The sequence below is a fragment of the Vombatus ursinus genome, unplaced genomic scaffold, assembly GCF_900497805.2.
Source record: "Vombatus ursinus unplaced genomic scaffold, bare-nosed wombat genome assembly UNPS02014779.1, whole genome shotgun sequence".
NCBI classification, from domain to species: domain Eukaryota; kingdom Metazoa; phylum Chordata; class Mammalia; order Diprotodontia; family Vombatidae; genus Vombatus; species Vombatus ursinus.
In genome coordinates, this window is record NW_020954557.1 from 45,716,479 (window position 1) to 45,731,252 (window position 14,774).

The 14,774-nt window shown below is 35.0% G+C and overlaps 1 protein-coding gene across 1 annotated transcript in view; it reads left to right on the forward strand.

Annotated features, from left to right (window-relative positions):
- Positions 1-14,774, forward strand: part of TLK1 (tousled like kinase 1) — a 157,711-nt gene that overhangs the window by 61,020 nt on the left and 81,917 nt on the right. The window contains exon 3 of the mRNA XM_027865956.1: positions 2,423-2,494. Coding sequence (XP_027721757.1) covers positions 2,423-2,494 — 72 coding nt within the window. The remainder of the gene's footprint in view (positions 1-2,422; positions 2,495-14,774) is intronic.

Below are 14,774 nucleotides of genomic sequence, written 5' to 3' on the forward strand. Positions count from 1 at the left end.
TCATGGAGGTAATGGGACTTGGAACTGGATCTTAGAGAATGAGTATGATCTTGAGAAGTAGAGGTTAGAAAGGAAGATATTTAGAACGGGGGAATACCATAGATAAAAATGGGGAACAAGAAAGAACACGATATATCCTTGGGAAGAGTGATTGGCAAAATGAGATCAAGCATGGATTCATCTCTAAATGAGATGAGGAAACTAAGGCAAACAGGGTCACACAGCTACTAAGTGTCTGAGGCCAGATTTGAACTCAGGAAGATGAGTCTTCCTGCCGCCAGGCCCGGCATTCTATCCATCTAGCTATCTATTCCCCCCCCCCAAAAAAAAACATTAATTAAGCACCTCTAATATATGTGTAATATTGCTCTGAGTATATACAAAGTTAAGATAAGATATTGATCTTATAGACTAGAGCTTATAGAATTCCATCAAGAGATGGGACCTTCTAAGATAATTTTATTACATAAATGCATTATGATGGTGCATAACAAGATCAAAGCATACTATTTTTCACTTAATTTTTTGTGTGTTTTTTGGTCTGTGTTTTCTTTTATAACATGACATAATATGGAAATATGTTTTGCATGATTGTGCATATTTGCCCTGTATTAAATTGTTTACCATCTCAGAGAAGGGGGAGGGAATTTGGAACTCCCAAGTTTTTTTTTAAAATGAATATTTAAAATTGTTTTTACATGTAATTGGGAAAAAATAAAATATTTTTGAAGTTAAAAAAAATGATGGTGTCAAGAACCCAGGGGTGCCTCCATACCACAGTGAGGCATTGGAGGAGGATTTTGGGAGAGAACTGATCAGAAACAAAATGAAACATTGTCCCACCCTTGTGTAAAGTTTCATGGTTTATTGACATTTGCCATACCCTCTAAAATATCATAATGAAGATGGAGAAAGTGCAGAGCAGAGAAACTAAAATCATCAGGAGGTGGAGGTACTTTTCATCTGAGCACAGACTAAAAAGATCACAGCTGTTCTATCTATAGATATAGGCTAAGGGGTCATAATAGAACTTTGCAAAATTGTGAAGAAAATAGACAAGCTTAACTTGGATAAGTCTAAATTCTGAATTATACAAATTAGATGTCATCCCTTGAATCTTTCAAGTAAAAAGGTATTGCGTTATTCGTCAACTGGTTCACTTATGGAACTTTCATTATAAAGCTTGATTATCAAATCTTTTTTATTTTTCTTTCAACATCATTTTAAAAATGCCAGCCCACATAAATCAGTGCTGAGTGAGCAAGAATATTCCAGTGGTGAGGGGTTTCAAAGATACGTATAGTTTAAAGAATATTGTCATTTATCTAGTTTACTTCCTTAGCTTAGTCCCCTGTCCCATCCTTTTATCTACCAGGCTTCTTGCACTAGGCAAGTAACAGATAATCTCCCCCCCACCCCGACAAAAAGCATAAATGAAAGAGGTGTCTAAAAGTGAGGTTATTTTTCTACATGACCACAGATTGAATTGCTTTAGATTCAGTTTGACTTTCACTTACTCTTCTTACCCCTTTCATCTTCTTGGTGTCCCCTCAATCTCCAGGAAAGAAGGTCCTTTTTGATTCCCAGAGTGAGCTACCCTAACTCAGGGTTGAAATTATATTAGTTTTAAAAATCTATTTCGCCTTACTGTCTTCTTGTCTCCTTGATTAAAGTATACATGTATTTGTTCAATAGGTATTCATTGAGTGTATTTTATAAATACTCTACTGTTCTGTTCAGCTTTCCAATCTTGTCTCTAGTAGCTGTTCTAAGGGGATCTGACCCTTGTCCTTGATCTTAACTCATGCTTTCTGCTTTAACCTGAGGTCCTGGAATCTGCTAGCATTATATACTTTTTTGAAACCTTCTTTTCTGGGCTGTGTCTTGGGGTTCATCTGCTGCTTTAACCTTTACAAATAAGTGAATCCTGGCTGAGAATAATTTCCATTTTCTTCTATTCTACTTACAACCCAGCTCATGTGTTTATAGTAGGAATTGACTGTATCATCTTGTTACCTAAATAAAGCTTTTAGGTTTAAAGCAACACTTGTAGACATTCTTTTAAGTTCTTTTCCAAAATACAGTTTTTTACATTTTAAGTGAAATAATGCCAATTTGAGAATGAGACTATTTTGTCGTGTTTAATATGACATTTTTAATGATTTTTATGACTTGTTTCTCTTTTCATTTCTATTCAGCAGTATGGTTCCCATTCCTTTGAAAAGGAAGAATAAAGTATTAATTATATAGTACTTGAAGATTTATATTAATAGAAGTTTTATTTTTAGTTTATTATTTGAATACTTATAGCCAAATTGAACGCATTTCCCTTATCATTATGCTTACCTATGATTAGGCTTTCTTGCCTTCTTTTTTTTTAAACTAGTTTTTAACTTAAAGTTTTTTTTCTTATCTTTAACAGGCCTCAACAAATAACGAAAGTTCTAATCACAGTTTTGGAAGCTTGGGATCTCTAAGTGATAAGGAATCAGAGGTATGTAATTGTGTCTAATTTTATTAAAAACCTGCATCAGCTTTGTTAAGTAGATATTTTTCTTTTCATTAATTATGCTTGTCCTGAAGGTTAATACTTAAAGTTCATTGAAATAAAATGTACTATAAAGAGTAAAATTTATTCTTATCCAGTTGGCAGTTAAAAGAAATCATAATTTGGATAGCTGTGTAGGTGACCTTGAATATTGGCTATCTAAAATGGTCTTGGTCTTGGAATTAGAAAGTTATTAGTCAGGAATAATTTTAGGATGTTAAGGTGATTTTTCAAATAACATTGAGTACATATCAACATTTCTTCTTTATATTTATTCTTAAACCTTCTTAGTTTCATCCTAAAGTATTTGTTTCTTCTGTGTGCATGCATGCATGCATGCTTCCCTTTGTGGGGCACAGATATTCCTCTTTTTTGATTTTGCTATTAGTGTTCATTCTTTTATATAATTAAAAATCTAAAGAATTTCTCTTCTTCTTTCCCTCATGAAAACATGTATTGAATAAGCACATATTTGGAGTTGGGGTATAGATCAATTTTGAGCATGCTGTACTTAATAGCATCTTTTAAAAAGCATTTGTGTTGGAAAGTGTTGAGGTATCTTTATTTAGTTGATAACGCATTTTTAGTTTTGGTTGATTGATCCTTTGGAGTTTCATCTCACTAGATTTTAAGGCAATCTGGCAGTCTTTCATTAAATAGTTAATACATTTCATATTTTTCCCTTATCAGTGTAACTGCCTTCTGACTTTGATCTATTCCAATCTTTGTTTTTCTTGGGTTAGTGTAGCTATATTGTGTTGACATTGAGTATCAACAGGCTTTTCAGCACTCAGTATCTGTAGATTTGGTATTAGCCTTTAGGGGAGAGAGAGTACTGAAAAAGCCGTCTTCATGTTGTGTGGCATTCAAAAGCATCTGATCTTTTATTGCCTGGATCATTTTATGGAGTAATAAACAGGCATCCTCAAACTCCAAAGGAGTGTGGCATAGGGCTCTGACTCATCAGGCTTTCCCTTCCACAGAGACAACTGGCAGGCAGCTGAAAGGACACTGTACAAGTGAATGGGACAATATCTGCAGTAGGTTCCCCTGAGGTAAGCTTTAGCAGGCCCTCTTGAAACCAGTTACCACAGATTAGATTTTTATATTAATTTAGTATGAACTAGGGCCTCAATTATTTTTAGGTTTAGGTTTAGCTAAAACAGAGTTTCTCAAAAGCTGTGGTTGTGAAAGATAATTTCACTATCAATTTCTAGAAGTTTGAGGCACTTCTTGATAATTCCATAGTATTAGGTATATTTGGTAAATTCATGTACCTCTCCTATTTTATAACCATTTGTTTGGTCAGGACCAGTGAGGCATATTTTAGACATGGTATTTAATTTCTTTTCGTTTAAACAGGTGTTCCTATTTGGTTTTATTGGGAAATATTAGTGAGTAAAGATGTAAGTGATTTATAACACTGTCATCTTTTTTCCATGTTGTTTTGCAGGCTCCTTCTTGCTTCCAAATAGATGTAATAGATTTCAGCATTTAGGGCTCATTTACGAGGAATCAACTTTTATAAGAATAATTTTGTTATCTTTAGAAGATTTCCAAGGATGACTTGAATTTAGTATGTACTTATAATGTAAAATGTGGTTTCTTGGTTTGAGCAGCGTGCCTTCTGCTACCTAATTTTGTTAGCACTTTTCAGCGTAAGTGATACAACCCATTCTTTATGTGAAGCAGTTTTAAGATTGTGGCAGTCCTAGTCCTAAAAACTTTCATCTGTTTGAATCAGATAAGCTCTTGAATTAACTTCTTGTTAATAGAGAGATTAGTGGAGAAATATTATGGAAATGACTGCTTTGTGATAAACTTGTCCTAAGAGTTGATTTATTGATTTTTATTTCTTTCCTTATTAAAAAAAAATTGAAATTACCTAGAGAATAAACCCTCCCCCTTCCCAAAGCCTGCCACTCCCTCCCCCCCCCAAAGGTCAAAGATGTGTGCATATACTTGTATATATGCTGTTCTTCTGGGGAAACTGGTTGAAGTCATTCAAAGCCTTGCCTAAGGTGCTGCTTGATAGTAGGAGGAGCCTTTGGTCCATATTGACCAGACCTCACACATCTGCCTGCTGATAGGTCCCTCTCCTTTTAGTCAGTCAATAAACAGTAATTAAGTATTTATTACATACCAGGTACTGTGCTAAGCACTAGGGATACAGAAAGAGGCAAAAGACAATCCTTGCCCTCAAGAAGCTCACATTCTAATGGGGGAGAGAACAAGAAAACAAATATGCACAAATAAGATTTATATGAGATAAATAGGAAGTAGTTAACAGAGGGGAAGGCACTAGAATTAAGAGGGATTAGGAAAGGCTTACTGTAAAAGATAGGATTTTATTTGACATTTGATGTAAGGTGGAGAAACCAGGAGGTGGAGATGAGGAGGGAGAGCACTCCAGATTCAGGAGAGAGAGGCAGAGAAAATGCCCAGAGCTGAGAGAGAGAGAGTGCTTTGTTCATGGAACAGCAAGAAGGCCATTGTCACTGGATCAAAGAGTATGTGAGGGGGAAATAAGGTATAGGAAGACTGGAAAGATGGAGGTGGGGTAGGTTCTGAAGGGCTTTGAACATCAAAGGATTTTGTAGTTGATCCTGAAAGTGATAGGGGCCACTGAAATTTATTACATAGGGAAATGACATAGTTAGTCTTGTGCTTTAGGAAAATCACTTTGTTGGCTAAATGGAGAATGGGGAGAGATTTGAGGCAGGCAGACCTACTAGCAGGCTATTGTAATAGTCCATGCTTGAGTTGATGGGGATCATCACCATAGTGGTGGCAGTGTCAGAGGAAAAGGGGGGCATATGTGAGTGATATCAAAGAGGTGAAATTAACTGCCCTTGGCAACAGATTGGGTGTAGGGGAGTGGGGTAGAGAGTGAGTCAAGGATGACACCAAGATTTCAAGCCTAGGGAGAAGTGGAAGATGGTGGTACCCTTGACAGTAAAAGGGAAGATAGAAAATGAGGACGGTTAGTAGAGAAAGATATAATGCGTTTAGTTTGTATGTGTTGTGTTTAAGCTTTCTACTGGACATCCAGTTTGATATGTCTGAAAGGATGCAAAACTGGAGGTCAGGAGGGAGGTTAGGATAGTATATATAGATTTGAGAGTCATCAGCATAGAAATGATAATTAATCAATGGGAGCTGATGAAATCAACCAAGTGAAGTAGAATAGGTTGAAAAGGACCCAGGACAGAACCCTGAGTAATATCAGTGGTTAGGGAGTGTGAGCTAGATGAGAATTCAGCAAAGGAGACTGAAGAGTAGTCTTGATAGGTAGAGGAGAACCAGGAGAGAGTGGTGTTCTGAAAACTGAGAGAGAAGAGAGTATCAAGGAGAAGAGGGAAAGTGATCAAGAGTGTTAGAGCCTGCAGAGAGGTCAGGAAGAATGAGAATCGAGAAAAGGACATTGGATTTGGCAATTAAAAGATCATTGGTAACTGTGGAGAGAGCACTTTTGGTGGAATGATGGGGTCAGAAGCTGGATTGTAAGAGAGTGGGAGGAGAGAAAGTAGAGGTACCTATTGTAGATGACCTTTTCAAGGAAGAAAACATTTTAAACATTTACTACCCTCTTTACTCTGTCTCTTTTAAATTGAACTATCCTCTAACTTTCTCCACCTTTGCCCCAAGACTCTTAGATACTTGTGTTATCCAATGTTTTCCATGTGATTTAGGGTTAGCATTTAGTAATTTTAGTACCTTAAAGTCTCCTTATTAGGTGCCCTGTAATGTATCACTATGCCTTTTAGGGGCAGCTAGGTGGTGCAATGGATAGAATGCGGGCCTACAGTCAGGAGGATCTGAGTTCAATTCCTGTTCAGACACTTACTAGCTGTGTGGCAAGTTACTTAACCTTGTTTCCCTCAGTTTCCTGATGTTTCAAATGAGCTGGATAAGGAAATGGCAAACTACTCCACTATCTTTGCCAAGAAAACCTTAAATGGGGTCACAAAAAGTTGGACATGACTGAACAACAACAATGCCTTTTATATTATTTCTACTACTAGTTGTGAAATTTTTTTTACAAAGGAGTATTAATGGAATGCATCCTCTTCATTAACAGTGGTATCAGAGTATACATGTGGACAATCTCAAACTTAATTGAGTTACAGTTCTAAAATTTTAAATTTATTTATGATTTGGAATCTTTTGTGTTAGAGTGAGTTGGTTTTCAGGGTAGCCCATAAGAGTCTATTTAATTATGTGGCTAAACCAATAATACTAGTTTCAAGTTCTGTGACATAGGAGCTTTTGTTGTAAGTAGTAGGAAGACAAGAGTGTCCTCCCCTTTGAGTGGGTTCAGGATTGACTCTCAGCAAGATTTTGAATGCTGGGTGGTATGGTGGATAGTACAGCATGCCTCTATTGTCAGGAAAACCCGAGTTCAAGTCTAACCTCAGATACTTAGCAGCTGTGTGACCCAGGGCAAGTCACTTAACCTTGTTTGCTTCAGTTTCTTCATCTGTCAAATAAGGTGGAGAAGGAAATGTCAAACCACTCCAGTATCTTTGCAAAGAAAACCCCAAATGGGATCACGAAGAGTTGGACAAGACTGAAACAACTCAACAACCACAGTAACATCAAGATTTTGAATAAATGAAGTTCCTTTTATAACCTTTTTACCTCCCTTTTTGTATTCTTCTTACTTCTTGTCCTTTACAATGACTACCAGTATTCTCATTTCCCAAATCCTTACATATCCTCCAAAATGTTCTCTGTTACAAAGTTGCCTCCTCCTTTTCCTTTTTTATCCCTCCACTCCCCAAATCTCTTATTCTTTCGGTGTAGGTCATTTCAGCCATATATTATAAGTGTAACGTTATTTAATGCGGTTGGTTTGATGTGTAAATGAGCGATAGGCCTTAATTCCCTTTCTCCCCTTTCTGGACTTATTTGAAGTTTAAAAGAAGTTTCCCATCAAGCCTAATAGATCTTTTAAGTATATATTATATTTATTTACATTAGAAATGAACTGTAGAAACATTTTTTCTGTAGTTACACATATATGTGTCATATATAAAGGATCTTGGTTTAGTCAATATAGTATAATTATATATTACACAAGCATATATTTACAAAATGTGTATACATCCATCTATTCTACAAATTTATCTTTAGATCTCACCTTCATTTTTTTCTCAAGACCTTTCTTTGCAATCTTATTCAAATTTGGGCAGTCTTTCCTTTCTCCATGTTAAATATCAAGTTATCCATACACATAGTTCTCTTAATATTGGGTAAATAGGCTAGATATACTGCATAATGATTATCACCATGGTGTAGGAGAGGTGCTAAAACACATGGCCACTGGGCTGCATGTGAGCCACAATATTCCTGAGTATGGCACAAACCAGATTAAACTGTAATGGGGAAATAGTCAGCTAACAAATAATGCAATAAACCATTGATAATATTACATTTAAAAACTAAAACAATATATAGCCTGCTGGGATCTTTATGGATGGTTTAGTGGTCCTTGTTTCTGTTTTAGTGTGATACCATTGGACTCTATAGAAGTAAGGAAATTTGATAATTTGATTTTCAAAAGATTGATCTAGTTCATTTTTAACACTTTTAAATATATGACTTTGTAACTCTGTAGCTGTAAAGTCATTCTTAGATGTTTCACGATGGTAAGAGAGGTGATCCTGGATTCTTAAAGGCTACATACCACTGAATTGTATCCCTGGAAGACTCTACCAAGCTGGCTGTCCAAGGATTAGACTAAATACAGAAAGGAGAATCAAATTGACTATAGGATGATTTTGGAGGGGCCACAGCCACTCCTTTACAACTGAGTTAGGGATTGTGATGAGTATTGGTGGGAATATCAATATCTACAAAATCATAGATCTTTGAAGTATGAGAGTTTTGGAGTAGTATGGAGAATAGGACCTTTATAGGTCCTCATTGTAATCAAACCTAAACTAAATCAATATGATCTATCTCTTTACGACCTTTTATTACTGATAATTCATATGTATAAATTATTTTCAAATCTTAGTGCTTTGTTCATTTTAAGTTTCTTATTTCTACTTTTCAAAAGGCCAAGGAAAAATGAATGACAGAGTTTAATAAGCTAAGTTCTAAGAGGTCGTTATTTCAGTTTCCACTACTTATAGCTTTTTAGAGTTAATTTTATAGGGTTTTATGATATCTTTTTGAGTAGTATTCTTAGGAATAAAATGTATAAAAAAGGATTATCTCTTTGAGATAGTAATTTGATTGATTTTGAGTAGGATAATAGTAATCTTTCCTGTAGTTTATGATTTTCCACAGTTTATTTCAACCTGTGTCAATTTTCCTAACTTTTGATATCTACTTTTTCCTTATGTCGTTGATCAGCCTTGGATGTGTATAGTTAATTTGTCATTTTTTTCCTTCTCTGAACATACTGATATGTCCAAGTTACATCATATTTAAATCTGTTTAGTCTTTCAAATTGCCATATGACCCTCGACCAACGTCATCACCATACTTAAAAAGCATATATTCTTCTTCATTTATTTTAATTAGTAATAAAAGAATTTTTAATCTGATGATGAACCTGGTGAAACCTACTTTATATGCATCTCTTGCTATTTATTACATAGAAACAGATCAGAAGCTTTAGTTAAGCTGTCTTATGATCTTTGTTTTCCTGGTTTTAGATTTTTTCTTTTTCTTATCTTTATATTTATTTATTTATTTTTAGGTTTCAACATTCACTTCCATAAGATTTTGAGTTCCAAATTTTCTCCCTGTCTCTCCCGTTCCCCCACTCTAAAACAGTGTGCAATTTGATGTAGGCTCTACATATACATTCATATTGAACCTATTTTCATATTAGTCATGTTGTAAAGAAGAATTAGAACCAATGAGAGAAACCATGAGAAAGAAGAAAGACACAAAAAAAGAAAAAGAAAAAAGAGAGCAATAGTATTCTTCGATCTACGTTCAAACTCTGTAGTTCTTTCTTTGGATGTGGATAACATTTTCTAGCACGAGACTTTTGGAGTTGTCTTAGATCCTTGAGTTGCTGAGAAGAGCTAAGTCTGTCAAAGTTAGTCATTGCACAATGTGGCTGTTACTGTGTACAATGTTCTCCTGGTTCTGCTTACTTCAGTCAACATCAGTCCATACAAGTCTTTCCAGGTTTTTCTAAAGTCTGCCAGCTCACCATTTCTTATGGAACAATAGTATTACATTACATTCATATGCCACAACTTGTTCAGCCATTCCCCAACTGATGGCATCCCTTCAATTTCCAATTCTTTGCCACCATAGAAAGAGCTGCTATAGATATTTTTGTACATATGGATCCTTTTCCCATTTTTGTTATCTCTTTGGGATACAGCTGGTCTTAGCTTTTTTCTAAAAGAAAATAGAACCTATATTCTGTAGGAAAATTCATTTTTAATACATATCCTGTTAAATTTGTTATAATCCCTGAACTATTTTGTTAGTGCTGATAATAATGCTAATAAAATCCTGGCTATGACTTTAAAAAAAAAGAAAACTTATAAAAAGTCTTGAATTATATTATTTTGTCTACCACTTCATTTCCTGTAATAAAAAAGTTATACTTTAATTGTTAGATATTTTCCACTGTCATTAATTTATATAAAAAGAGAAGTATATTAATGCTTCATTAATTCAGTATTACTGTTTTAGAATTCACAATAATTCAGATGGTAGTTTATGAGGAAATAAGTTTATACTTATTCTATCAGATATCAGAATGCCTAACAGTTACTTTAAGTCAAGTGTGAACAAAGGATAGAGGAGCAAAAGGGAGAAGTGTCTTCGAAAAATTTTAAGTCCTTCTTTATTGTGGAAATGATTTGTCTAAGGGTCTAGAAACTTCCAATTTGTGCTGTAAATATCTCGTGTGTTCATATTGTTTGCATTGGTCTCCCTCATTTGAATGTGATTTCCTTGAAAGTAGCAGTTTTTGTCTTTGTATTCCCCAGCACTTAGCTCCATGCCTGGCACTTGATTTAAGTGCTTAATAAATATTTATTGACAGACTGTGTTGTAGTCCTGGTTCTGTTACTGTGTGATCATTGGCAAGTTATCTAACCTTTCTCAGCTTCACTTTCCTTACTTTCTTAAACACCCCCACCCTCCCACACTCAAATAGAAACAGGACTGAATTACGTGAACTCTAGTGCCCCTTGAAACTCTAAAATTATATTGTTCTGTGTTTTGATTTAGCAAATGAGCTATGAATATACTGACTAAAGTTTGTCATTCTTTAATGGGAAGGTATGCTAATCAACTCATAATGTAAACAAGATTTCAGGAGAAATGTTAAACTTTTAAGTAATGGATAATTTTTTATTAAACATCATTTTAGCTGTATCTATTGAATATAAGTAATTAATATACTAATACTAAATTATTCTTATTTACTAAAATAGAAGAGACAAATTTAGCTGACCTTGAGGCTGCTACATTGGAAGATTTTTTTAAGTAAGGAGTGGAAGAACTGTCTTGTAGATTTTTAAAATTTTTGTCCATATCACTAGGCAAGAGATTAAATCACCATTTGTGCCTATTGTTCCAAAAATGGTAATGTTAATTTAGGTATATTTAGCAACAGAATACTAATAGACTTCAAAATCTTTTTCTTCTTCTATGGAAGTCTATAGCTACTCTGGTCTTTCTCTTGATAGTTTTGTTTACTGCTGTCCTTTGTTCCCTCTCCTGTTTCTACCCTATCTTTCTCTCTTACATTTCCCATGATGTGTAACTTAAATAAATATATTCTTTGTGTCACTTGTATTAAGTGAGCAGATTTTTTTTTTGTTCTTGGTTTTAAAAGCAGATAGTCAAAGATTTAGGGTTCATCTGGACTGGCCTTCTCATTTTCCAGATGAAACTGAAGTACAGAGATATTAAGGTATTTGCTTAAGGCCAAACAGGTAAGTAGGTGCTAGAGCTAGAATTGAAAACGAGGTCTTCTCACTCAAAATCCATTGATCTTTTCATTGCATTGTGATATGTCCCCGAAAAGGAAACATTTTATTTTTCAAAACAAAGCTGCAAGACCTTAATTAAGTTGTTTTTTAATCTGAGTAAGTACTTTTCCATTTAAATTTTTTTAAAAAGATAATTAAATTAAAAATAGCACTTGCCATGTATCTAATGCTGTGGTCACTATGGGACACCAAAGAAAATACCCAACCATAAAGTGATATTCCTTTTTAAAAAATTCTTTCTTATAATTACAAACTTGGTGAATAGGATCATTTCCATACACGATGAAAAATAGAAAGAGTATTACGTATGAAACCTTGAGTTTCTATTATACATAGCTTGGTTTATTTTTTAAAAGCATATAGTAATTTTAACATGATAGTTCCCAAACTTTTCCTACTTGTCTTCTGTTAATTTTTTAGATGTTTCATTGTTGCTGCCCTTTTTTTAAATCCTCATTTCATGCCCTTCCCTCCATAAAAGCCCTCCCCTTTAACAAGCATAGTCCAACAAAACATATGCATATTGAGCATGTCTGAAAATGTGTGTCTCATCTTGTACCTCTAGGCCATCACTTCTCTGTTAAAAAATGGGGTGAATGATTCATAGTTAGTTTTCTGTAGTCATTGTTGGTCTTTGCATTGATCAGAGTTCTTAAATCTTTCGAAGCTGTTTTTCTTTACAATGTTATATTACTTTAAATTCTCTCACTTTACATCAGTTCATACAAGTCTTCCCAGGTTTCTCTGAAACTGTTCCTGTTGTCATTTCTTATAGCACAACAATGCATTACATTTATATACCGTAATTTGTTAGCCACTTCCCAATTAATGAGTGCCCTCTTGATTTCCAGTTTTTTATTACAGCAACATGCTACTATAAAATATTTTTTTTTGGAAAAGTGAGTCTTTCCCCTTTTTCTTTGTTCTCTTTGGAGTATTGCCTAGTAGGGTTGTCTCTGGTTCAAAAGGTATAAACACTTCAGTGACTTTTTGATAATAGTTCCAAATTGCTTTCCAGAATAGCTTGACTATATTCTTTGACCATTTATCTAGTGGGGAATGACTCTTGTTCTTTTATGTTTGAATCAGTCCCCTGTATGACTTGCATATTAAACCTTCATCAACATTTTCTGCAAAAATTTTTTCCTTCTAATTTTACCTGCACTGATTTTATTTGTGCTAATACTTTTAACTTTTATACAATCAAAATTGTCCATTTTTGTCTCCTGTGATCCTTTCTATCCCTTGTTTGGTCAAGAATTCTCCTACTGAGTGATATTCTTAAGAGAGATATGCCTGTTTCATTTTCTTACTCAGTAAACTCCAAGGGTTCCCTTTTACTTAGAAGACCAAATACAGGTGCCTGTATTTAGTATTTAATTTGGCATGGTACAGTGGAAAAGAACTCTGTAGGACTTGGATTTAAATTTTGCCCTCTTTATTACCTGTATGACCTTGTGCTAGTCCCATAACGTCTCTTGGGTTCAATTTTCTTAGCTGTAAAGTAAGGGATTGGGTTGGAAGACTTGTGAGGTCCCTCTGAGCTCTACATACATGATCCTGTGATCCAGCCTCATCAGATTTATCAGGCATTACTCCTTCACATACTCTGTAGTCCAGCCTACCTGTGCTTATTGCTGCTGTGCCTTTGCATTCTCTGTCTCCCATGTCGGAAGTTTACTTCTTTATTGCTGCATCTTAGAATGCATAGCTTCCAGGCTCAGCTCAATCACCATCCTCTCTACTTGAGGCTTTCCCTGATTTTCCTCCCTCCCAGCTGTTACTGCTTCCCACTCAAAATAACCTCATGTGTAGCTTGTCTGTATCTTATGTATACTTACATGTATAGTCTCCCTGGCCTCCCCAACCCAAAGAATGTAAACTCTTTCTGGTGAGTATACTTTAATCTTTGTCTTTGTATCTGTAGCCTTTAGCACCTTGCCTGGTACTTAGTAACACTTAATAAAAGCTTTTTGATGGATTGAGAAGTTTACAACCAAGCTCATTAACTATAACATGGCATTGAGTATATCAAATACTTCCTTAAACATTTGCACTTTTATCACTAGATAAGAGATTTCACATTTTAACATTAACTAATGTTAATCTAAGAAGATGTTTGTTACTCTATAAATTCATTTATGATTTCATTTTCTTTATGTGATTTTAAGAAATATTATGTAAGAGGCTCTGAAAACTTAGAGGAGATGCAGAGATGTCTCAAAAAATGCAAGGTCAAGAATTCTGTAATGACAGGAAAATAAAAATATACGTTATAAGGAGTGTAAACTGACAGTCTTTTAAAATGACAAGAGTCTTGTTTTATTATAGTCAAATGATGATTTAGTAAAACTTTGAGACTGAAAATTTATAGGCAAATAAATTTTATCCACCTAAGTTTTTTGTCCTTTTGATCTAAATACATCTTGTGGTTTTCTTCCAAAAAACGAAAGCGTACAAAACTATCTCAGGCAATCTTGTGTAATTTTTGTTGGTAATCTTCTTAACATTAAACTAAGATTACTTTAAGAAAATAATTCATATTAATGATGTGGTATATGAATTCAGTCCTGCACTAAAGTTTTATTCCAGTTCTGATGAAGAGATGATCCTGGTTTTAGGAAGGCTGTGCCAGTGAGAATACAAGCTCTGACTGGAAAAAGCTTCAAGTATGACCTTATAATGAAGATATGTTTAATTTCCTGAGGCACAGCTATGTTTAGAGGCAGCTAGGTGGCACAGTGGATAGTGCTGTGGGCCTGAAGTGAAAAAGACCCAAGTTCAAATCCAGCCTCAGCCATTTGCTAGCTGTGTGACCTTGGGCAAGTCATTTAGCCCTGTTTGCCTCCATTTCCATATCTGTAAGGTGAGCCGGAGAAGGAAATGGCAAACCACTCCAAAATCTTTGTCAAGAAACCCCCTCCCCCACCCCAGTCAGTATGGGCCATGGACTCATGAAGAGTCGGACATGACTAAACAACAAAACTATGTTTATAGAGATCTGTTACCAGGTTAGGGCAGCTAGATGGTGCAGTGAATAGGAAGACTTGAGTTAAAATCCAGCCTCATATTTTGGCCGTTTCCTTCTCCAGATCATTTTATAGATGAGGAAACTGAGTCAAAAAGGGTTAAGTGACTTGCCCAGGGGTCATACAGCTGCTAAGTGTCTAAGGCCAGACTTGAATTCAGGAAGATGAGTCTTCCTGACTTCAAGCCCTTACTCTTATCTACTGTGCCACCAACTT